We start from the raw sequence: 25960 nt of genomic DNA, 5'->3' as shown, positions 1-25960 counted from the left end.
TGGCATACATACAACCACCACAGTAATCAATTATACTTCCTTAGTAACACGCTGTTAACCAGCTTGACTGCTATAGCAATGCCCTAGCAACCACACCAACTACCATCCCAACACCTAACCATCACAAGTACCATATCACCAATCTGTCAACTACCTCTACCAAAACAAAACACTGTCAATTACCTAAACAACCATATCAACACCCTAGTTCCCAGCTTGACTATTATAGCAAAACCCAAGCAACCCCCTACACTACCATAGCAACACCTTGGCAACCACCTAAACTATGATGTCATATATGATATGATAGCAAAACCTTAGCAAGCAGCTTGACTAGTATAACAATGCCTTGGCAATCGCCACGGCAATTACCATAGTAACCGGTTACTTTAGTATCCTAGTTCTCATTATGAGTGTTATGGCAAACTTCTAGCAACCACCATAACAAGCATTTCAACTACCATAGCAGCACCCTAGCAAACAAGTAAACACTAATGTATTCTTTACATTTTTAACCAACCGTCTAAAAGACATCTTTTGAACCAACATTTGCCATTATATTTCATTTGAGTACCAATGGACAGTCTTTACAGTCACTAACCTTCTCTTCAGTAGTAATTAAGCCATTCTGTAGAAGCTTTTTTTTTTCTTTCTGGCTTTTTGAAAAATGTCCTTAAATGGACATCATGGAGGCAGTTGTAGGTGCCATCAATCAGGTGCATATTTGGATCGGATAGCTCAAATCCGGGAGACTCCTGGTGTAGGGTTTTCCAATAAAACTCTTCTTATTTTCGTAGTGGAGCCTATGGCTGACGCGTGTTCTTTTCCAAAAAGGTGTGTCTTCCAATGTAGATTAATTTTAAATATTTATTTGTAGCAAAGACATTAACAAACATTAAATAATCCACCTAATGTACTGTAAAACTTATAATGTATCCTTGACTAACTATCTTAACACGTTCACACGACACGGTCAGAAAAACCGTGAGCCTCCTTAACTTCTCGTGCCATCCACAGGTCATATACTGCCTAGCTACGGCAGCGCAGTTAAACCAAAACAATGCCCTTAAAGCTACAGGCACCTATTATCAATCAATATATCAATGGAGGTAAATCATGAAATGAATGAATACTAAATAGTACATATACTATACAATAATATAAATAACGATAATCAAATCATGAACTTAATACTAAATACCTTTCATAAACAATTATATAGTGAGGCCTGTATCCCAAAATCATTAGATGTGCATATGGCACCTACATTACCGGCCCCTAATTGTTCTATTAATGCAGTAACTTAGAACAATTACCACTTTTCTGTAAACTTTCAATGAATATCATGAACAGAAATTCACATTACTAAACATTCAATGTTCAAGCACATGAACAAGAGTGCCTTTAATAGGCATACTAAATGTCCAATATCCTTCAATCAACTTAAAAAAGGGATATAAAGTCCACTGGCAGTCCATCTTCAAACGAAGCCTGGGGAGAGAAAGAGAAAGATAGAAAAAGAGGAGAGAGAGAGAGAGAGAGAGAGAGAGAGAGAGAGAGAGAGAGAGAGAGAGAGGTTGCTAGCACATGGCTCATTGTGGGGGCTCAGTCTTTACCACTGGCGTAGTCAGACTCCAAAAGCAGACAGATCTTTGTGATGGGTCTGTCTAAAACATTGGTCTTTGTCTTTATCCGTACTCTGCGAACAAGACCCTTCTTGTCTGGAACTGTCTCAACGATCTTTCCCATAATCCAAGAATTCCTTGGAGCACAGTCATCCACAAGAAGAACAATGTCTCCTTCTGCGAAATTTCTGGAAGCTGTGGCCCACCGCTGGCGCTCCTGGAGTTGAGGTAAGTACTCTTTAATCCATCTCCCAGAATAGATTGGACATATATTGCACCTGCCTCCATCTACGCCGCGTGTAGAGGTCATCCTGGTCGAACAATCCTGGAGGTAAGGACGGCTTTGTTTTCAGCAACAGGAGATGATTTGGCGTCAACGCCTCCAAGGCATTCAGATCACTAGACGCCTTTGTGATAGGTCGGCTGTTGATGATCGACTCTGCCTCGCACAAGACTGTGTGAAGGCTTTCTTCATCAAGGACTTGCTCTCTCACAGTGGAATTCAACACCTTCCTTATGGATCTTATCAGCCGTTCCCATGCTCCGCCATGATGTGAAGCGGCAGGAGGGTTGAATGACCACTTGATCCCATGTTGGTGGAACAGATGCTGAAACTGTGAGGAGTTCCAGTTGGCAGCGGCCGCCTTCAGCTCACGATTGGCTCCAACAAAATTTGTCCCATTATCCGAACGAATCTCTTTCACTTGTCCTTCTTCGTGCTATGAAGCGCCGGAGTGCATTTATGCACGAATCTGTGTCTAATGATGAGGCAAGCTCAATATGCACTGCACGCACGGCTAAACAGGTGAATATGACTCCATATCTCTTTATGAGGCTTCGTCCACGTTTCACCTCAAGTGGTCCAAAATAATCCACACCGACTCTTGTGAAGGGCGGGTCATCCGGCAGTACACGCTCTTGTGGAAGATCAGCCATTAGTTGTTTTCCAGCTTTTCCATGTCAGCGACGACAGGTCACACACTTTCCAAGGACCTTTCGGATAGCCGTGTTGGCACTCGGGATCCAAAACTTCTGACGCAATTCAGAGAGCATGTGATTGCGCCCTCCATGCCCAGTGTCTTCATGGATCTGTTGGAGAATCAGGTTGGTTATGTGAAAGTCCCTTGACAAGATGACAGGCTGCTTGCTGTTCTCTGGCATAGCTGCCCGACTCAGTCTTCCACCAACGCGCAACAGTCCGTCTTGAAGTATGGGATTCAACTTGTACAAGTGGCTGCTGCGTTTCACATTCTGTCCTTTGAACAGAGCTGAAATTTCTTCAGAGAATTTCTCCTTCTGACAGAATTTGACTATGCGAAGCTCTGCCTCATCAAGGTCTTCCACTGAAATGCGTGTGTTCTTGAAGCTTTCCTTGAGACTGTCCATCTGACTTTGGATCAGCTGTTGACCACTGTCAATGCTGGCTTCCTCACAGGCTGCACGCAGCTCTTCACGCTTTTGACAGAGGCTCCAAAGCATGACTTTAATCTTCAAGAACCATGCCACAGTTCGTTTCAACTTTATCCACGATGAGAAGTAGTTGATCAGTTTCTTGCATGGACTTACGTCTTCTCTCACATTTATGGAATTTACTTTAATTCTTTTGATCTCAGGATCATCTGAAGTGATCTCTGCATTGTTCAATGGAGTCTTTGGCCAGCACTCAACTGGACTGCAGAGGAATTCTGGGCCTGACACCCAACTTGTGTTCTTCAAGAATTCATCCACTCTTTGGCCTCTAGAGGCGTAGTCAGCCGGGTTCTTGTCAGTGCCAATTTGTCTCCATTGTTCCACATCAGAGCCTTTCAGAATATCTGAAACTCTGTTTGCCACGAACGTGCGGTAACGTGTCGTCTCATTTTGAAGATATCTCAGCACCACCGTACTGTCAGTCCAGAACATTGATTGGTCAAGATCTAATTGGAGCTCTCTTCTCAGGACACCATCCATTTTCACGGCTACTGTGGCAGCGGTCAACTCCATACGTGGAATGGTAGGAGGCCTGAGAGGTGCCACTCTGGACTTGCCCATCATGAACGCACAATGCAGTTTGTTACTTGCGCTCCGCATGAGAAGGTAACTGACTGAACCATAAGCATACTCACTCGCATCAGCAAAGTGATGTAGCTGCGCAAATCCATAATCTCCAAATCCTTCAGGCTTCAGACATCTCGGAAATGAGAAGTTCTCCAAAGCAGGAAGACTGGCTAACCAGTCGGACCACCGCTTCTTGATGTGTTCAGGTAAGTCGTCATCCCATCCCAGCTTCAGTCTGCACAGGTCTTGCAGGATGGTCTTTGCTGGCAAAACCACAGGCGACAGGATGCCTAATGGGTCATACACTGAACCGACAACTGAAAGAAGTCCCCGTCTTGTGAATGGGCGGTCTCTGATGGTGATTTTAAACTTAAATGTGTCAGACTCGACACACCAATTGAGTCCAAGGGCTCTTTCCAGAGGAAGTTCATCATGGTCAAGATCCAAGGTTTTCATCTCTCCAGCCAGTTCAGACTTTGGGATGGAGTCGAGCACTTTCCGACGGTTGCTCACCCATTTTGTGAGACGAAAGCCTCCATAGGCGCAGATTCTCATGAGATCTTGACACATTGATATGGCTGCCTCATCTGTAGCAACGGATTTGAGGCAGTCATCCACGTAAAAATTCTGTAAGACTGTCTGTACAACTTCGGCTTTGAACTGTCCGCTCTGATCTTTGGCACACTTCAACGCAAAACTAGCGCAGCTGGGGGAGGATGTGGCTCCGAACAGATGCACAGTCATCTTGTGTTCAGTCAAAGCTTGATTGTAGTCCCCGCCTGGCCACCAGAGGAACCTCAGTAAGTTGGAGTCGTCGTCAGGCACTTTTACCTGGTGGAACATCGCTTCCACGTCCGCCATGATCGCAACAGGTTCTTGTCTGAATCGAATGACAACGCCAATTAGACTGCTGGTCAGATCTGGACCTTGCAAAAGTTGTTCGTTCAGTGATGTTCCCTGATAGGACGCGGCACAGTCGAACACGACTCTTAGTTTCTGCTTCACAGGGTGATATACAGCATGGTGCGGTATATACCATACCTTCCCTTCCTTGTGCGTCATCTCTTCATCAGACAGCTGTACTGCATAGCCCTTCTGAAGAATGCCGTCCATGAAGTCTGTGTATTCCTTGTGAAGAATATCGTTGGTATGGGTGGAAAGCTAAACAGATTTCCTGTGAAAACACCACTGCTATACTATATAACAGACCTCTATGTTAGCTCTGACGTTAGTTGCGGTTGCGTGATTCTAGCAAAGAACTCGATGAAATGCCGTCTGATAGTGATGTCGGTTTATTCTATGTACCAGACCTCGAGCACACACAACACGCTACGATGGAGAGAGAGAAGGAGATATTAGGAGGTATGGTCCATAGTGTAGTTTGTCTTCTGGTTGGCCTTTGACTCCACAGGCCGCGATGTCTCCTCAATTCTCCTTGCTCCGTTCTCTCACCGGTCGTAGCGGTTGGTGTCTCTACGGCATCCTTTCTGCAACACAACACACTCAGTATACAAATTACATTTCAGTTATAGTCAATAGAATACACAACTTAGCATAATGGGTGTGTCTGTGGTCTGGTTGTGTGCATGCTGGGCTACCTATATATAAAAAGGTGTGAATGTCAGCAGACAGGAAGGGTCTTTCTGACCATTTGTGTGTTAATGAAGGTAGCGAGAATGTGACACATTCTTGTGGGGGAGGAACTCATATGAGTTGAAAGTATATGAAAAATGCCCAAATCTAACAATCTCCCCATCTGATCATAAATCAAAATACATCATGATCACAATAAAACCTAACAAAACCATAATGGACATAATCAGACATAGTGATCAAACAATCCAACATTGTTACAAAATTTCAACAAACACCATGTGTTCCCATAGTGTAGTGGTAAAAAGGTTTAGAACAGAACACATGTTCCTATAGTGTATCAATCTTCAAGATCTGGTGTCTCTTGAAACCAATATGCCATGTCCTTTATCTTCACAGGTGAAATCGAAAATCCCATTATTTGCTTGGGTAAAATTATTTCACGGCCCTTTTTGCACAGCGACCCCCGCCTTCCGCGAGCTGTGAATGGCGACCATGCATTTCTGGTTCATCAGTTTCTGTTGGTCAAGTCTTTGAATGTTGTGTCGTCACTGCTGTCCAACGGGTGAGGTGAATCTGGACAACGGTGATGGCTTGGTCAATGCAGCGGGTCAATGGTTCCTGCGTTCCAGTTCCCCTCATGCTGCTCCTTAGACTGTTGTTCTGAAAAACAAACAGAGAAAACTGCGGCAGTATCACATATTCCAAGAATGAGGCATTTCACTCATAGGACCAGAACAAACCATTTTGAAAAAAAAACATAACACTGAACATTAAAACTGCCTTAATACTAGGGCTCTGGCCTATATCATCAACCCATATCTCATCCATCATCTAAATTCCCATCCAATCATCATATCATTGCTAAAAGTAATGATATGATTAACACAAAAGAGCATGACTTGATTTCAGCCGTAGTCAAGTTGCTTCCCTCTTGCGCTCCACCAGAGATGGTTGTTCTGGGGCCATGCATTGTGTGCTGTGGGTGACGTCCGTTCTCCCTGTACCATGACTGTAGCAGAAGCAAGTGACAATACTGTGTGTGGTCTCTTACACTTACACAAAGTATGTTCCCCATCACGTGGCTCTGGATTTCTCCTCACCAATGGGGCTATCTGCACGGCTCTTGTCATTTCTGTACAGTATTGACTCTCAACTGGTCTAGCATTCACCTTATGTTCATGCTCCAGGAGGTCATGCTCTCGGCCCTCCAAACCTACAATTCTCTTTACAACTTTCTCAGCTAAAGCATCGCCTATAGCTTCCACTGACTCTGGTTCTATGTGTGTTTTGACCTCTGACCCCAACGTGGCCACAGTTTCCTGTGCCTTCTCTATCATCCCATCACAGTAACCTGGCACTGCCCACTCAACATGCCACAGCCCACTCTCAACTGGGGATTTTCCATCTGGCACCGAACCTAGACCATCTTTCTCAATGGTTACACACATATCACCTTTGCCAAGGTGCTGACTCTCAGCTGCCGTAAGAGAATGTAAGGAGGGCAGATTCAGTTTCCCGGAACCGCAGACATAAGTGCCTGTCTCTGATAATCGTTTAATTTAATAAACCTACAGAACATACTTTCATTGTCATATCTGGAGTGAGGGTTGTGCTTCCTCTTACCAAGGAGACGACATTTGTCAGCCCAGTGTCCTTGTTTTCCACATTTATGACATGCATTCCTAGATGTCTCTATTTTCCTAGTTCTGATGCTTCTAGGATCACCTTGATTTCCCACTTTCACATTTCTAAGCATGAACTCTGGATCTGTGTGTAGGCCATGTGTGCTGACATTTCTGACCCTTTGTTCTGTATTGCGTTCTATCCTCCTTGCTACATTAATTAGCATCTCAAAGGTGAACGTTGTGTCTTCCCAACCGGGTGTAGTCAACTTAACAATACTTCTGAGCTCAGGGACAGTATTATGCAAGAAATTTGCCTTCAAGGCACCGTTGTTATTGGTCATAACATTCTCCTCTGTCATCCCGCTCATGCCTGAATGTCTTAAGAACGCTTCAGCAAATCTTTGGGCAAATTCATCCACCGCTTCATTAGCCTTCTGTCTACAACCAGATATTTTTCCCCAATCTGTACTTGCATTGGTAGCCTCCTGAATCCACTCACGGACTGCCTTCCAGCCATGATCTAGGTTCTGTTGATCCTCTCCTAACCCAATATCAACATCCCGTTTCACCTTGTCAGCCTCTGTGTTGTTTAGCACAGTGCACAACAGTGAAACGCCATCATATGGGTGCAACTGATAAATCTTTCGCAAACGAGTAATCTTAGACCAGATATTCATCCCTGCTTTACGCGGATGCTGCAGGTCCTTTGACCACTGGTCAATATCTTGCGGCTTTGCAGATTTATAAGAATGCACTACATTTCTACCAGTATACCTAGATGTCAAAGCTCTCAATCTGACCAGGCCATCATTAACACCTGAGTCTACATTCATGTTCTTTGACCCACAATTAGCAATTAGCATCGGCATTGTTTGAAAAGCCTCTCGTCTCTCCCCCTCCCTGGGTTCTTTCAGGCTTGCTATTTCTGCCTCGTTCTTGGCCTGTCCTGCTTTTAATGTTTTCACATCATCTGCAATTGCTCGAACTGTGCTGTTCTCAACATTCAGGCGCCATTTTAGCTCAGTCTTTTCATGTCTTACTTTAACCAATTCACCTTCAAGTGACGATACCTTATCTCTCTCAATCTTCAGAATTCTGTCTGATTCCATTTTTTCTTGTGCCCTCTGACGGCGCATTATCTGATCTAAGGTAACGAGAGAAAGTTTGATTTTATCTTTTTCGTGCAAAAGCTTTTCAAAACTGCGCCTGATGTCATCAAGTGGCCAAAAGTCATTGTCGGGCGGAATGTTGGACTGCAGCTCAATTTTCCTCTCGGTCTCATTCAACTTGAGATGACTATTCAAAAAACCTCTGATTGTCTTAATCATGGTATTCTCGTCAAACTCACGCACTGCCAAATCACCCATCTCAATAGTAGGGATGTTTTTGGTCTGGCTCAAACTTCTCCTGAACATCTTTAATTGTTTACAGATAGACAAAAATAAATGTATAACTTATAATGTTACAAAACATACATTATCTTCCACAAAGTTAAAACTTAAATCGTATGTACACGACTTCCCACTTAGGCCTCGCCTACTACGTTATCTCGAGGTCGAATACTCCCGATGAGCTTCACTGTGCCAACGAACGGTCGCTTGCGATATCAGTTTTAAATCTTAAATTAAAATGTCTGGTTTTTGATCAATAATCTCTAAGCTAAACAAGATGCCCACATCAACGCAAAATTAGCTCATCGGCTATTTAAAATCATGCGATTCGATTTCACAGGACAACCAAGCATCAGCTAAATTATTACCAAGCCTTCAAGCACCAAAACAAACAGCCTACGTACGGCAACTTATTATTTCATAATCAATTTCTGCTTTTCAACCAGCCAATTGAAAATGCCACGCTTCTGTGGAGCGGTCATAAGAATACCTAAACCAGTATGGTAGCTTGCTTATTGCATTTCCAATTCTGCTTTTTCAGCCAGCTAATTGAAAATACCACGCTTTGTGAAGCGGCCACAATTACCCCTACGGTTAAAATAGTAGCTATTTCCAAATAAATCTAGACTAGGATGACCTAGAATAGGAACGGCACCAACACACAACTGTGGATTTCCTCTCAAACGTACACATCTCTACTGGGCCTGTTATTCATTACATGAATGCAAGTGTACATAAAACATACAGCGAATTCTCCCTCAAATCACTGCAGGTACGGAAACTTAGGAGTCCTTGCAACCTAACTCAGACTAAACTTTAACGATAATTTCTGTTCTTTTTTTCAGCGTTAAATACAAGATATTCACTCACCGTTTGGATTGAGGCAGCAGGCTTCAGATGCGCGTCTCTCCTGGTCGTTAATTCTTGTATTTTTTGTGAAACTGGGTGGATCAACACCAACTGAAGAATATCGTTGGTATGGGTGGAAAGCTAAACAGATTTCCCGTGAAAACACCACTGCTATACTATATAACAGACCTCTATGTTAGCTCTGACGTTAGTTGCGGTTGCGTGATTCTAGCAAAGAACTCGATGAAATGCCGTCTGATAGTGATGTCGGTTTATTCTATGTACCAGACCTCGAGCACACACAACACGCTACGATGGAGAGAGAGAAGGAGATATTAGGAGGTATGGTCCATAGTGTAGTTTGTCTTCTGGTTGGCCTTTGACTCCACAGGCCGCGATGTCTCCTCAATTCTCCTTGCTCCGTTCTCTCACCGGTCGTAGCGGTTGGTGTCTCTACGGCATCCTTTCTTCAACACAACATACTCAGTATACAAATTACATTTCAGTTATAGTCAATAGAATACACAACTTAGCATAATTGGTGTGTCTGTGGTCTGGTTGTGTGCATGCTGGGCTACCTATATATAAAAAGGTGTGAATGTCAGCAGACAGGAAGGGTCTTTCTGACCATTTGTGTGTTAATGAAGGTAGCGAGAATGTGACACATTCTTGTGGGGGAGGAACTCATATGAGTTGAAAGTATATGAAAAATGCCCAAATCTAACAATCGTGAAAGCAGTCATTCCTGATGAATTTTCGCCTTAAGCTCTGAGTTCGCTGCTCGGCCATTATCCGATTGTTTGGCATGTTGACCATCTTGTTCTTGAGAGGCAAACATATATTGTAGTGGCCGTCGACCCGTTTTGCTGAATCCATTACAATGTCCATGAACTGATGGTCTTCTCGGGACATCTCCACTTCATCATGTTTCCCTCCCTCTGGGAAATCCATCTGAAACTGTTGAAGCCACAAGTTCTCCAGACTGGCCACTGAGATGCGGTTTGCCATGGTCTTGGTTGGTGTTCTTTTACCTGTGTGACTGCAGCTTTCTCTTAAAGGTCCATTCACGGTCAAGCTGAGTTTGGTTCTTACAGCGTACGGTCCATTACCAACATTGCTCACCACCTCCCATGGTTCCATAGCTTTAGGCACATTTGCTCCAATGAGCAATCCGATGTCAGCTTCAATCTGAGGCAGCTTTATTTCTTTGAGGTGAGGCCACCTTTCAAGATCCTTTTGTTGTGGTATGTTTTCTTTACCTACAGGTATCGTCTTTTGCGTGAAAGCATCTGGAAGATCAATGAACTCGTCACCTGACAGACTGCTGACCTCCAGGCCGGACACCACGTAAGTACTGACAGGTTTCTCTTCGTTCATGGTTCTCAGCAGTATGTCGGTCTTCCGTCCACTGAGCTTCAATTTGTTCATCAGTGTCTCGGTACAAAACGTGGCTGAGCTACCCGGGTCCATGAAGGCATACGTCTGCAGCACCACATTTCCCATCTTGGCCTTGACTTGGACGGGAACTATTGCAAGTATGCAGTCATCTTCCCCGGCCCCAGTCAGCTCACAACACTCAGACTGAGTGCAGACAAATGCACTCAAGACTGTCTGACCGTCACAGTTGTCCGTCTTCTTTTCTGCATAAGTGACAATGTCTTTTTTCTTAATGTGCAGCAGTGTAGGATGAGTCAAGGAACACACCTCACAGCTCACTTTCCCTTTGCAGAATTTACTCATGTGGCCATGCTTAAGGCAGCTAAAACAAAGTCCTTTGCTTCTCAAGAATTCTATTTTTTCTTTGTGTGGCTTGCCTTTAAGCTTACTACATGTCTCCATGGCGTGCTCACCTTTACAGAAGAGACACGCTGGTGTCGTTGGTGAGGCAGGATCTGTGTGCTCAACTGAGCCTGTGTTTTTCTTTGATTTGTCCAGCTGTATGGCACTTGTGGTGAATGACTTCTTTATTATGCCTTTTTTCTGTTCTTTGTAATAATTTGGTTGAATTGGGGGCGTTTTAGCTGGAGTGCTATCTTTTATGTCACCAAATACTGGGTGAAGTGCAATTCTGGCCTGCTTGTTAATGAACTCAACTAAATCTTTAAATTTGACTCTTCTGTCCCATCGCTCTTGTATGCCACACACAACACTTCTCCACCTTTCACGTAACTTGAATGGAAGCTTTGCTACAATAGCCTTCAAGTTTGCAACATTATCCAACTCCTCCATGTAACTCACTTCATCCATGGTGTTGCAGCAGGCTGTTAGGAAGAGTGAAAAGGCATTCAAAGACTCAGTATCTTCTGGCCTGATAGGTGTCCAGTTTAACACTTTGTTCATGTAGGCTATGGCAATTTTATAATCATTTCCAAAATGCTCTTTGAGTAGCTGTTTGGCCCTGTGGTATCCTGCATCTGATTTCATGTGAAGGCAACTCTTTATCAGCTCTTTGGGCTGCCCGCTAGTGAACTGCTCTAAAAAGTAGAGACGGTCTTTGAGGCTTTCAGTGCGGGATTCTACGCCGTGTTCAAAGGCTCTTATGAACACATTGTAGTCTAATGGATTGCCACTGAAAGTAGGGATGTCTAATGGGGGCAGTGTCATCATTCTCTGTTGCTTCACCACTAACTCTGTGATGTTGTTCTGGCGCGTCATTACGCTGCAGAGCGTTTCAACGGTGTAGTCATCTGTTACAAAGTTACCACTACTCTGTTGCACGGCAGTAGACTGGGGTTGAAGTGGCCTGAATTCACCTTGTCCATTTTCCAGGTTGATAACTGGATTTTGACCCACGGGTAGGCCTAATGGTAAATACCCAGACTCGATAGTCATTCCACCTACAGGGCTTACATGTGTGCATGTTACACGCTCAATTTCATAATTTTCCAAAACTTTGAGTTTAGCATCAGAGGCGGCAATAGCCGTTTGCAGTTCTAAAGCTTCTCTTTTTGCTTTTAATTCAGCCTCCTGACGTTCAAGTTCTTGCTTTTGTTTCAGAGCTGCAGCCTGTGCAAGTAATGTGGCTCTCTCTACTTCAGCTTTGAGGCGCACTGAGGATGTGCTGGACACTTTACTTCCGACAGCTGACCCACACTTTCTGCTATAACTGCTTTGAGCAGAGGACACCATCGACACACTGTCTGCTGGCTGAATGGCTGCGTCACATTCTTTAGCTTGTTTCGCGCGCTCTTCAGCTGCCTTTATCCACATTTCCACTGGCTGCATAAATCCACGAATCCACGTGTATTAATTTTGGCTCATACCATGAACTCTGATCAGTTTCCAATTCTTCACCATAAAGTACATGTGTTAAAGCATCATTTATCTTGCACAATTCTCCAATTGAATCTTGATAATCCAGACGTAATTTTTGTTTAACTGTGTTAACGTTAGCGTCATCTTCCATTAGCCGTTCGAGGTGGTTAGCTTGGCTAGTTAGATGACCTAGTTTAACTTTTCTAGATTGAGTCAATCTGTGCACTTTTTCCTCGACAGCCTTCTCAGTCATTTTGGATTCTCTTTTTTTACAAGCTAGCTCTTCATATCCTTCTTGCATAATGGCAACTTTCCAAACTTAGCAAGGCAAATTTTCACTGCTTACCGTGCTTCCTTTAGCTTCCACAATCCACAATGCGGGGCTAATTTCAACGAGATACCTTGAAAGCGTTGTCCGTTGAAGCAGTCCAGTTTCCACGAGCCTTGTCCTTTCCAAAGTCCACTTTCCTCCCGGAGATGAGGGTTTTTCTGACTTGAATGTAGGGTTTTCCAATAAAACTCTTCTTATTTTCGTAGTGGAGCCTATGGCTGACGCGTGTTCTTTTCCAAAAAGGTGTGTCTTCCAATGTAGATTAATTTTAAATATTTATTTGTAGCAAAGGCATTAACAAACATTAAATAATCCACCTAATGTACTGTAAAACTTATAATGTATCCTTGACTAACTATCTTAACACGTTCACACGACACGGTCAGAAAAACCGTGAGCCTCCTTAACTTCTCGTGCCATCCACAGGTCATATACTGCCTAGCTACGGCAGCGCAGTTAAACCAAAACAATGCCCTTAAAGCTACAGGCACCTATTATCAATCAATATATCAATGGAGGTAAATCATGAAATGAATGAATACTAAATAGTACATATACTATACAATAATATAAATAACGATAATCAAATCATGAACTTAATACTAAATACCTTTCATAAACAATTATATAGTGAGGCCTGTATCCCAAAATCATTAGATGTGCATATGGCACCTACACCTGGTATAGCTGAATAAAACAGTTTAAACACCAGTTTATTGCACACTTAAATTATTATTGACTATGAAGGGGGACACAAAAAAACTGTCAAATAGTGACGGCAAATGTAAAATACCTAGGACCGCATCAATATAAAATGACAAGTAAGCCATACCGTCTCTCCCAAATGTGCCCTATTGTAGCATGCCGAATCACCCTCAGCAACAGTCAGTTTCGTTCCTTTAGGTTTCCTCAAATTGTAAGAGTCATCATCAGACTCCTGGAAGACAAGATCACACAAATGGAAAATCATTCATCCATGTAACCAGTTCTCATCAGAATCAGAATCATGTTTATTGGCCAAGTAAGTTTACACATACAAGGGATTTAGTGGCTCTCAATGTATTTATACAGAAACAGAAACACAACATTTTAGAATAAATTAAACAAATATAATATAATAATTTGTAAAACCCTTATTCTTATGATAATTATTGAGATCCCCAGAGCAGAGCAAAACATGAATGAGAGCAATATTTAGAAATAAATAAAGATATATTGAAAAATAAATACAGTATATGAAACGGCATTGTCGTAACCAGACATAACATTTTACATCCTTTATGTCTTAACATCCTCTAAAACTGATTATTCAATTAGTGATAGGCAACAATTTTCACAAACATACATTTTTAAAATGATAAAAATCTTACCTCATCGGTTACCTCATCCATTTGGCACAGTGGTGTATAACATCTACATTAGGCTACTGTACTTATCAGGACAATTACACAAGTTGGAATGAAAGGGGCTAGGAGGTAAGAGGTATACACCAATATACCTGCATTGTGACGTGTGGTACTACTGAGCCTCAGGTCACGTCACATATGCAGCCCTCAACTAGACATATCACCCGTTGCCACGGTTACACTAAAGTCAAGGGTTTCCGTTCCAGTACTTGCTGACTTCAAGTTACAATTAATGAAGTGAACGGATTACTTGCGGAATGATATGGAAGATGTGAATTAGAATCATAAAACCCGTTGCCAATGACAGCAGTCATTAATTTGGGGTGGCCCATTCAAATCAACGGAACTTTTTGGAACATTCTGAGGAGCCGTATAATAAATATACGTATCTGCTGCGCGTTGGGGTCCTGTTCGTCCCGTCGGGATTTTTTCCCCGATAATGACCGCCGGACTATACATTATCCCTTACATAAAAGCTGCATTAGTCTCTGGTTCGTACGGTTATGTCTTCCAACACAGTTCATCAAACATCACAGAACTCTATAATAGCCGGGGGAGTATCCTAAACTCTTTGTTCATAGAGCTCTGTGTTATAGAATATTTTCAATTTCCTTAGGTAGCTAGCAATAGATAGCGCAGCTTGGTTAAGGGTAAACCTTTTGGGCATATGGTACACAAATAGATATATTTCATAAAGTGCCACTCTGACAACGAATTATAAATCACAACCACATCAATTATGTCAATTTGGTACAGGTTCTGTAGCTCTACAATGATTCTGTAAAGTTAGGATTGTTAAGTAGCCTATCACTCGCTGTTACAGCTGCGTCCATTAGGCAAAGAGATCAGGCGGACAAGGATTAGATTTTTGAAAAGCCTATGTAATTTATGAACGGGGATTTTACTCATCATGGCCCGTCATGTCACTCCTCATACAGACAAATTACTACACTAACGAAGAGATCACCATTCTTCTGAAGTTCATGATAGCCATACTGAACCTGACGTATTTTGTATTTTATTTTACTTGTGCAGATGCTGCGTATGTCAACCGTTGTTTGTTTATATAACAGGTATGTTGCTCCAATGCCAAAATGTGTGTGTTATGTGTCAGTGGCGTTTCTACATTAGGGGCAGGTGGGGCACTGCCCCACCAGATCCAGATGACGCTGTTGTGCAGAAAGCTCAATACATTCGTACTTCGCGGCAAAATATATATATTATTATTTTTTTATGCAAAGTAGCGTGAATATATGTGTGACCATATGGTAAGTTCCCCAATACTTGGTATGTTACCCAATTAAATGGATTCAAACCGAGGCTGTTATAAGCAATAAATAATTTATTTCAATACAGATCTTGTGTTCTTTACGTGGCAGGAGTAACAAAACACGATGACGATACATACATCAGACTTAAAAGAAAACAAAAAAAAAACACATAACATAGGCCCAGGGGGCCAACCCAGAGTAACTAGGGTAACACGGCTAGAGTACCTCTGACCACTATTCAGCCATACGTGATGAATAGCACACTCATGCACACACTAGGGTAATACTGCAAAGTGAAAAACGGTGAGGTCAAGATAAATCACACAGAGAACAACCTTATACAGGTCATGTCAAACTCCACTCAACCACTAGGGGGGTGTTCACACAGCAACTTAAGGGGCAGAATAGTACCATACATGTAGCAGTACAGTGTTACCTTGCCACTCGCCCTGAGTTAGGCACCCAGGCCACAGAAATGGGTGACAATGATACAACTACACGTAACAACGAGACACGTGGCTTCAACTAGGTCAGTCAATACACACAGAACTACATCAAAGAAATAAACAGGAGGAAAACAGTGGCCAGACTATCAACTGTGTGTCAATTGCTGCTGTGATCAATCTCTAGAGATTGTTTTAAACATTGACAGATATTGCACATTTTCCCTGAAACAGTATAACTCTCATCCGTTTAATAATTACAAAATAGACATTTGAAATATAAAAACATTTCAGACACATTAAAAGAGTTACAATATGAAGCACTACAGCAGTGCTCTGCCTACCTTGGCCTTGACGGTCATACCAAAGGAAGGACCCAGGTGGACATGGGGAGGAGGGACCCACGTCAGCTTGGCGTCCCTTGTTAACCCCAGTAGCCAGGGGAGACCTCTTGCAATACTATAGTCAAACAGGGCTACGAGGAGTTAAGCAAACACTGCAGTCAGCCTTATGCGAGATCACAACAGAGAACTGTTTCGGTTTGTTTTACCCCCAAAGCATTCTAAATCAGGCCACGTAGTAAACAAGGCTAACCGGTAGAAAGTGATGAAAGTAACATACCAAGGCCTAACGTGAAGTTCCGGCATGAAACTCCTGACAAGGTACAGCTAGCGTCTTACTCCCACCAGTGACGGCAACGTGCGTTTCAAACAATCGGCGAGAGCGTATATCCTAGTTTATCTAGGCGGAAATTACAAGCTCATTATCGCTCAATTAACTGACAGGTGGGTGTAAGCCAGTGAACGTCTACGTGGGCTGACCCTATCACATATGTGTGTGAATAAACTTGACCCACAAGCATTATTGTTTTGGAGTAATTTGATTCGTGTGTTTTTCTGTCTGTTTGCTTGTTCTGTGAAATGCTGCTCTCCGCTGTCCCTCCCTTTCCGGTGGGGCAACGGCCCACGCTGCCCCACCGTTACCACGGAAACACCAATGAACGTAAACCACAGGCCACAGGCCAAAGTTAACATTGAGCGGTGGGCCACTTTCAGATGTGCCCCACGAAATCTGCCAGGCAACTAGACTGGAATAATGCGAAAACCGCGAGATCTGTACCCCGTGACTAAGAAAAACAAAACATACAGTCAGATCAAAATCAGACAGGTCAATGCCAATGTTACTGCTAGTTAGCTATCGCTAGTTTTCGAGTATTTTGGAAGTGTTTTAATTCAGCCTACAATGAATAATGTAGACTAGTTGTTGAGGGTGCAATTTAGTACATTAGAAGACATTAGAAATTAAACGTTTGGTGCCACACAAAAGGATTAAGAGATTCACAAGAAACACGATGGGACAGCAGAGACTGAACGCCCTCTCCATGCTCTTCATTGAAAACCCGTTTGTTCATGGACTGATGGATTTTAAAGAACCACCGCGCCAACTCCCTATTTAAATGATCTGCATTGGTGAGTCAAACCTCTTTTTTTTTTTTTGGAGCTGATGGATGTATCAATGCAATCTGCAAGGACATCGTCTTTTTACAAAGTTTTGTTCATTTAGCAGCATGTTTTGTTGCTGTTATTTGTTTCAGTTGTGCATTTTGCTTCATATTGTATGCCACACGTGTGCTTAATAAATTAGTCAAGTTATTTATGCTATGTGTCTAATCTTTTTACTTTGTAGCAATCATTTTACTTTAATGCTGTATTATAGGCAACATCTTTGTGTTGCGCTGAGCGCTGAAGCATGTGAAATGTATTTGAAATAGGATTTATGCTCCCTGCTGGCACTCAAAATGCAGCCCATAACATATCTTACTGGTCTACTGCTTATAATAATCAGCTACCTCTAGTTTTTTAACGGTGACATGAAGTCATACAACATTGCCCCACCCGCCACTGTGCATAATCATCGCCCTGGACTAGCTATTGATATAGCCTGACCGTTAAAACGAGACAGATAAGAAGAGGCTTTTGCAACAATGATTACAAATATACATTGTAACGCTGACTGCACAGATAATGCAGACACAGACCGCTACGATTGACTGACACACACACACATTGTTCAAATCATACGCTGGACGCTTTATTAGTCTTTCTACATGGGTTTAGTTAATGATCGGACTGTAATAAGACCACATCGGCTATGTAATCGCTGACAACCGGGACAATTTCATAGTGGTTGGTGTAAACCGGGACATTTTAGCGTCCCGACAGGTTTTTGTCGGGACTCGGGACACTCTGGACAAACCGGGACGTCTGGTCACCCTATGTTAAGGTCCAGATGTATGCAGGTTAGCTGTAGATAACACGAACATAAAATAATACGCTTGAATTGGCTGATTAACGGTGTCGTGAGTTTAGTTCGTTTGTCCTTATTTATAGTTATATACGGGTCACGCGAATTGACAGTTAAGGCTTAGTTGCTGCAATACATCCAAAACAGCGCTGCCAGGATCCTGATGAGGGTCCGGAAATATGAGCACATAACACCAATATTACACTCACTACACTGGCTCCCTGTCTCTTTCCGGATTGACTACAAAGTCCTTATACTCACCCATACATGCATAAATGGGCATGCACCTCCCTACCTGCAAGAATTAATTACTCCCCAAACCTCCACCTGCACCCTCAGGTCTTCAAACAGCTCGCTCCTCCGCGTCCCCAAAACCAAGCTCCGCACCATGGGCGACCGGGCCTTTTGCTCGGCAGCGCCACGCTTATGGAACAGCCTCCCTGACCACCTAAGGGCAACGCAGACGCTGGACTCCTTTAAAGCTGGACTAAAAACATTTGTATTCAGGAAGGCATTTCTGGCCTTGTGTTAAATCGTATGTTAAAATGTTAAAAAGTTTTCTATTATGCTTATGTTAATTCATTTTTATTGTATTGTATTATTATAGTTAGTTTCTAATATGTTGGCACTCTGAGATTCTTTTGAATGAAGAGTACATTACAAAATTAAATAAATTATTATTATTATTATTATTATTAGTTTGTATAATGACAACTTGAAATAAAAACACTTATTGAAGTGCACGAACCATAACGGAAACACAATAGAATGTTAAACTGACATTGTGACAAAACATCTATTCTCGCACCTCCCAACCAGACATATCGTAACAAAACAATCATATTGTCCTGCCGTCTACACCACGTATGTATAGATCTTTATAAATACATAGTTAATCTGCATAGCCCTATCATATGGATATATTTAAAAAAAATTGAATGAGGAATTTCTCAGTGCATGAAGTTAATTGGTCGCCTTAGGCCGCGTTCACATTTGACTTCTTTTTTTAGAAAAAAGCGCTGCCTTTTCAGCGCCTTTTGGGCGCTTCAGAATTCATGGATACCATGTGAGGTCACTGTGTTTAAGCGCCGCCATATTTGTGTCCGACACAGACACATTACGGTCACAACCCACAGAAAGTTCAAAACGCTAGGGGATATGTTGTGCTGTTGAATGCGCCAACCCAGATATACAATTGTATTCTATTCCTAAAGATTTAGGGAATGACTGACCTGTTAAGTGAAATGCAGCACGTTGATACAATCGTGAATAATTGCTGTGTCTTAGCACTCTACTGAGCAAGCTAGAGTGCTAATAGCTAGCGAGCTGTTTAGCCCTTTAGCTAGGGCTTTAGCTACAACTCGTTAGCCCATATTGGCACTCTTGCCTGCTCAGGCGAGTTTCTGTACTCTTGAAATCTCCGGTTTATGGGGATGGATTATGTACAAGATAAATGTAAATGTCGGGAAAAGAAAGTTGGGGCAGATGCTTTGCAAAAACACAGAGGAATTGCTAATCACTAACGGCTACTAGCATGCTAACATTAGCTAGGTAGCTCAGACACCTCGCAAATCCTCTTACACGTAGTTTTCAGTTACAATAATGTGGTTTTTATATTGTACGGTGTCTATTTCTCGGTAACTTTCTGAAAATCTAAGCAAAAAAAAGTAAAACTACTTCTAGGTACAAATACGATGAACTACGGAGTTTGGTCCGCCATTTTTTTAAACTAATGTAGTAGGTTACTAGGGAAGGTACGCTGGTACCTACTCTCCTCGCCCTGATTGGTCAGCTGTCAAAAAGGCGCTTGACGTCACCCAGCGCTTTTCTGAAAAGTTGAGAAAATTGAACTCAAAAAGGCGTCGGGAGTTGCGCTTTTTTAGAAGTTTTTAAAAGGCGGCCGCTTTTTAAAAAGGCGTCGTTCTTTTTCCTTTTCCCATAGGGTTGCATGTAAAAAAGGCGCTGGCAGCTGAAAAAAGAAGTCAAGTGTGAACGCGGCCTTAGTCACATACAATTCTTTCACATTCACATTCAGAGATATTTGAGGAGAATGCTTAGGCCTCTTCTGATCGTGCTGAATGCACTGGGAACATTGAGTCTGGTAGGAGCCTTTTGAAATTGAAATAACTATTGATATCGCAGTTCACAGCATTTTCCCTAAAGGGTTCCACACATCTGTTATCATAATATGTATTATTTTGTTGGCTTAAACATATATTTTACAGTGTGAATAGTTCATTAATTCTGTCTGTGTCCATAAGTGAAATAACCTTTAACCTGTTCAATCTCAATGCCAGCCAGCACCTGAACTCATAGGTGAGTGGCTTTGCTTTAAATCTTTTCTATTCTACAAATTCAATTTAATTTGCAGATAAGAATTATGAAAAAGGTTTATTATGTACATATATTATATGGCTCTTTAGAATGTCAGAATTATTTTCCTATACTGACTGGCAGACTATACATTATCCCTTACATATGTACAGTATAAATGTCATGTGTGTACAGAATTGATCTTCTTTGACTGTGAGTGAGTGAAAGTCAGAACTATCATAAATTGATGGTGTTACATAACAACACTGATATTGCAACTATATTAATTCATTGATGTGTTGTTTCTTTTATCCCAAGAGTTTGAAGATGAAATTCGCAGCATTTCAAAAATAAACGAAGGTAAGCTCATATGCTAGATTCCAAATCAGAGATATCAAATGTAATGTCAAAAGGTAAATGTGAGGGTTAATTAGTCACTAAACGCATATTTCGTCATTTTAATTGTCATTCAGGATTGAATCTATTTGAGGAAGACATAATGGAGGTAAGTCTTTTGAAAAGTCATTGTTTTCAGTGTGATAATGTCTGTTAATCTTATACTATTTTAGGCATTTCAGTTAACCCAGTTTACCCCTCTGTCAGGGAAAAGACCCTAAACAGTTAGTTAGCAGATTAAAGACACCACCCAGCATGGAAGTGAACTGGACTTGTTTACGCCGCGTCCGGCGGAGAGCTGACACCTTGACCAGGGTCTCTCTGACGTGCCATGCTAAAACAAAGTCCCTTTATTGAAAATCCAATGTTTACACAGGATGGCAGACAGGATTCTGGGATACACGTAGGATACCTGCAGTTTAGCTGAATTTTACTTCTGCCCAGCAACAAGACATTTCACAAAACCCCGATTCCTTCTTATCTTGCACCTGCTCTCCAAAAGACATTCTACAACCCCCAATTCCTTCTTGCCTTAGGTAAACATATACGTGAGGTATCTGGGTTAACATTCTTGACTCTGCTAATTGTCTTCCAAAGTCCAATCTACATGGAGAACGCAGGGCACACAGCATTTTGGAACAAACCTTAAAACAAAAAGACATTCATGATAAAATATAATAATACTTTCTTTAACACCCTCCATGGCCACCCTCTCCTCATATATAGTCTTTGTATTTGTTTCTGACTCACAGTCATCAACTGACTACCCACATATTCATCAACAATTTAGTCCTCTCAGACCTGGCCGGTTAAAAGACACATTCAAGTGAGCCTTTCAACTGACATTTTATTTTGTGATCCCCTGTCCTCCCAGTCCTCCTGACAAGTGCAATGTGTGAAGATATGTGTGAAATGAGTCAAGATGATGAACAATAGCATTGGGGATGGCTTTACAGCTTTAATGTCAGCACCCCACAGATAACATTCACTCTAAATGAAATGCACGATAAAATAATAATACAGGATTTTCTTGAATTAATTTCCAGAGTAACTCGAGAAGCTCTATTTCGATAGAGGGTACCAAATGGAACACTTCAGTTCCCTATCTGCTGGGAAACACTCTTGGTGAGTACACAGACAACGGATATCACAGCCAACAACAATTTATTCATTAATCCAGTGGCTCAAACTTTGCAGGTTTGTCAGTGCTTTTAATAAGATTGACAGCAGTTTCTCAAATAATGACAACTGAACCACAACACAAGCTCATCTTGAGTGTACTTTTTACTATTGCTTTCAAAGATGTGCATTACAAAGGGATTATTTTGAGGGCCTTTGAGCAGTTTGGTCTGAAATCCTGCATCAACTTTATTCCACGGCAAAATGAAAATGACTTCATCCACATCCAGAAATTAGAAGGGTAAGGTCTTTCCTGTTAAAGAGGTTCACTGCACACAATGCTCTTTCATTTAGCTTGGGTAAATGAATGAATTCAACATGTCTTGCAGGTGTTTCTCTTATGTAGGAAAAAAGGTTTCAGGTGGACAGAATGTTTCCATTGGGTCTGGCTGCGCAATTGTTCCCATTGTGGAACATATGCTTCTTCATGCCCTGGGCTTCTTTCACGAGCAGTCCAGATATGACAGAGATGACCATGTCACAATAATCTGGGAGAACATCCAAGAAGGTTTACAATCTTGCTGCATAATTTCTGAATAGTTTACATTTCTTAAATCCTAATATAAAGATTTGCCTGTTGTAGCATATGGCCTGAGATGAAAGGCTTCAATAAATATATGAGAGATATGAAATGGATTGTTTCTATATATGTGTTTTGTATTTCCCCAAGGGAAAGAGTACGAATTCAATAAAATGAGTGAGAATGAGTCAAGCCTCCTTGATACTCCATATGACTACACATCTGTAATGCACTACAATAAAAATGAATTCAGTAATGGAAATGGATCCACCATCATCACAAAGCATCCTGAGTTTCAAGATGTGATCGGCGACAGTAGAGAAATGAGCTCAACAGATGCACTTGAACTGAACAGGCTCTATCACTGCGGTAAGTGCCAATATCTGACACAAATATATCAACTAATTTCTTCACTTGTTTGTGTATATCCAGTTTCATCTTTTTGAAAACTCAGATGCGTCAGTCTCCTTCCTGGACCACTGCAGCTTTGAAGATGAGAGCCTGTGTAAGATGAGTGTCTGCTCCAGGTGTTCAGCTGAATGGCAGAGAGTGAGCCGAGCTGATGGAGGTCCCCACTCAGACCACACCCACCTGGGCACTGACTCTCAGGGTGAGGTTTCTGTCCATGTGTACTGAAGAGAAGATGCACTGAAGTTAATTTGCTCAAATCACATGATTCTTAGACCATTGCACTGTTTGTGTTGTATTGTGTTGTGATGTATATTCTGTGTAAGCACACTGAGAGCCACTTTACCAAGTCAAATTCCTTGTTTGTGCAAACTTACATGGCCAATAAAACCTGATTCTGATAAGACCTGATTCTGATTACAGATCTTAGGGTAAAACAAATGAATTTGTGTAGAATCACAACAAAGAGATTCATTTAAAGCACATTTAGTAATTTAGCAGATGCAAAGCTACTCCCAATATTGCGCAGATTTATTTTACACAAGAGCTATGGGTTCCTTTTTATACAGTAAATATTATGCACAAAAAAATTTGGTTTTCTTCTTCTTTGTGTATTTTCTGTAGGTTCCTTCATGCATTTCAGCACCAAGCACAGCTCAGAGGGCGATTCAGCCAGACTGACCACCAGGAGGATGACTCCTGGTAGACCATGCCAGGTCCAGTGCCTTCAGTTCTACTACTACTACAGTGGGAATGAAAAGGACCAGCTCGACATCTGGATCAGAGAGTTTGACAGTGAGGAGGACACAGGAACCCGTAGGCTTATGGGCCAGATTTCAGGTATTTTGGTTATTTTGGTCATGTCACAAGTGTTTACATTAATCTCAGATAGCCATGGATATTTAATTCACACAAAATGTATGGAATTATTTGAACCAATATATTTTACAGACCTTTTTAATATGGTTATGGTTGAAATTTTATGTTGCCATTTGGATCACTTTATGTACTGTATATTTTAAAACATTAAATTGTTAAAGATGTTTTCCAGTTTCCCCAGCTGAGTACTGGCAGGTCCACAATGTTCCTCTGAACGCCACTAAGACCTTCCGGGTGGAGTTTGAGGCCCGCAAAGGACCTGGGTCGTCCAGCGGTGGCTTTTCCGTGGACGACATCAACCTATCAGAGACCGAATGCCCCCATCAGACATGGCAAATCAGGAACTTTGAGGAGGTTTTGAGTATCAGTAAGAAGAACAGTTTATATGGCGCAATCCTCTATAGCCCAAGGTACTACTCCATAGATGGCTATGGCTATCAGATCCTGCTACAGTTGCGGAAGACAGTTTTTGGCGTATATGTGCGCTTGGTGTCTGGAGACTATGACGACACGCTGGAGTGGCCGTTGACATGGAGGCAGATTTCAGCCCGGATAATGGACCAGAATCCACACATGCAGCTGCGCATGTCCTGGGAGAGGAGTTTGACCCCAAACCCAACACGGCTGTCAGGTGCTTATAGCCACAGTATTGATGAGTAACGAAAATCATCTTTTGTTGTGTTGTGATTAACTTGTCTATCACACTAGCTTGCGCCCACTTTTTAAAGTAAAATGTGTTAATGCTTCATTCAAGTCTATATTGGCAGATGTTTCTTATTTGTTTACTCTTAATAAAATAACAACATTCAAATTATTCATCATAACTTCAGTTGCAGTAATTCTTTTTTACTTTTTGTTAAATCCAGGTGGGAGCCCCCGAGAGGAGGGAAAACTAACCACAGTGGGTGGTGAGACCTTTTATGCCTCAAGTGCGTGGGGATGGCGAAGCTTCATGACCGCGGAGGACCTTCAGAAGAGAGACTTCCTGAAAGGAGGCGATGCCTTCTTCTTCTTCACCATGCAAGGTGGGTGTTCTTAAACCACATACTGCATGTTCTCTGAGATTAGTCCCCTTCTTCCCTGGTGGCATTATGGGTTTGTTCTCTATGTAAAGCTTCAACTTTCATAGATGGTAGATCTGAGTTTATGAAGAATATCAAATATCCAACTACTGTTCAGGTGGAGTGCAACTCACTCAGATCCTCTTATATGCCTGCAGGAGATTGTGAGCTTATATACGTAGATACATTCTACATTATAGATATATGAGTCACATGATTGTGAGAGTCTAATTAGTCATGTGAGAGGAGAGATCTGAGTGGTTTAATGTCCCTGCCTTTCTCTCCATTTCAGATCTGCGCCCTCTGCTCGAGCCTACAAATAACTCACTGCCCTGTGCCACACTTCCTCTGTATGGTTCACGGTATGCTCTTCAAAACAGTATTCATCACGTGCTAACATTTCAAAGTAAAATCTTTGCATTATGAGGAGTGAGTGGGTTTAGTAGTAGAATTTACTGTGTGTCTGAAATAGAATAGAGCTCATACCAATTTGTGGGATTACTGAAGTAAACGTGTCAAGATAATACACTGTACACAGAGTATGTAGTATTTGTTTTGGAATATGAGCTTGGAATTTTATCTTTTTTTTTTAAAGTGTTACCACTACCACAACTGCCACCACGGCAACAACCACAACTCCTACCACCACAACCACTCCTACCACCACAACCACTCCTACAACCACAACCACCACTCCTACCACTACAACCACTCCTACCACCACCACAACCACGAGCACCACCACCGCAGACACAGAGGAACCTGATGTGGTTTGCAGGTAGACAATACCCAGTACAGCTCATCTTTATTCAAAAATAAATACTAAAATAAATGTAATAACTGTAAAGACTAACTGAGGATTGGTTGACAGGCATTGCTTAGCCGGTGTGTAGTAATCAGCCGCTGTTTGTTTGTTCCAGCTCGTGTGACAGCATTTTGTGCCTCTCCCCTAAGATGGCTTCCTCACCACTGATCCTACTCATCACCTTGCTCTTGCTGTTGAGTCGCTGATTACCAGGATGGGCCAAGGTTCTGCATTCCATTCTGCATTACAGTCTAGATGCTCAAGGC

At 42.0% G+C, this 25960-nt stretch overlaps 2 protein-coding genes across 2 annotated transcripts; one reads left to right on the top strand and one right to left on the bottom strand.

Moving 5' to 3' along the window:
• Positions 1–19: 19 nt before the first annotated feature.
• On the bottom strand, positions 20–14264 carry LOC116218350 (fibrous sheath-interacting protein 2-like). Its single transcript, XM_031559466.2, has 4 exons — positions 14080–14264; positions 13542–13646; positions 13388–13396; positions 20–755 (listed from the first exon to the last, which is right to left on the bottom strand). Exons 1-4 carry the CDS (start codon positions 14098–14100, stop codon positions 609–611), a joined length of 282 nt encoding a protein of 93 aa, XP_031415326.1. The 5' UTR covers positions 14101–14264; the 3' UTR covers positions 20–608.
• A 6681-nt stretch (positions 14265–20945) lies between these two features.
• LOC116218332 (meprin A subunit beta-like) lies at positions 20946–25562 on the top strand. The gene is made up of 10 exons (XM_031559404.2): positions 20946–20951; positions 21889–21967; positions 22145–22262; positions 22351–22529; positions 22692–22910; positions 22996–23151; positions 23574–23867; positions 24001–24459; positions 24695–24853; positions 25182–25562. The coding sequence occupies exons 1-10, from the start codon at positions 20946–20948 to the stop codon at positions 25313–25315; spliced, it is 1803 nt and encodes a 600-aa protein (XP_031415264.2). The 3' UTR covers positions 25316–25562.
• Positions 25563–25960: the final 398 nt, after the last annotated feature.

The sequence above is a fragment of the Clupea harengus genome, chromosome 22 (genome assembly GCF_900700415.2).
Source record: "Clupea harengus chromosome 22, Ch_v2.0.2, whole genome shotgun sequence".
Lineage (NCBI taxonomy): Eukaryota > Metazoa > Chordata > Actinopteri > Clupeiformes > Clupeidae > Clupea > Clupea harengus.
The sequence above is the reverse complement of the archived record's forward strand: the minus strand, read 5'-3'. Positions and strand labels throughout refer to the sequence as shown.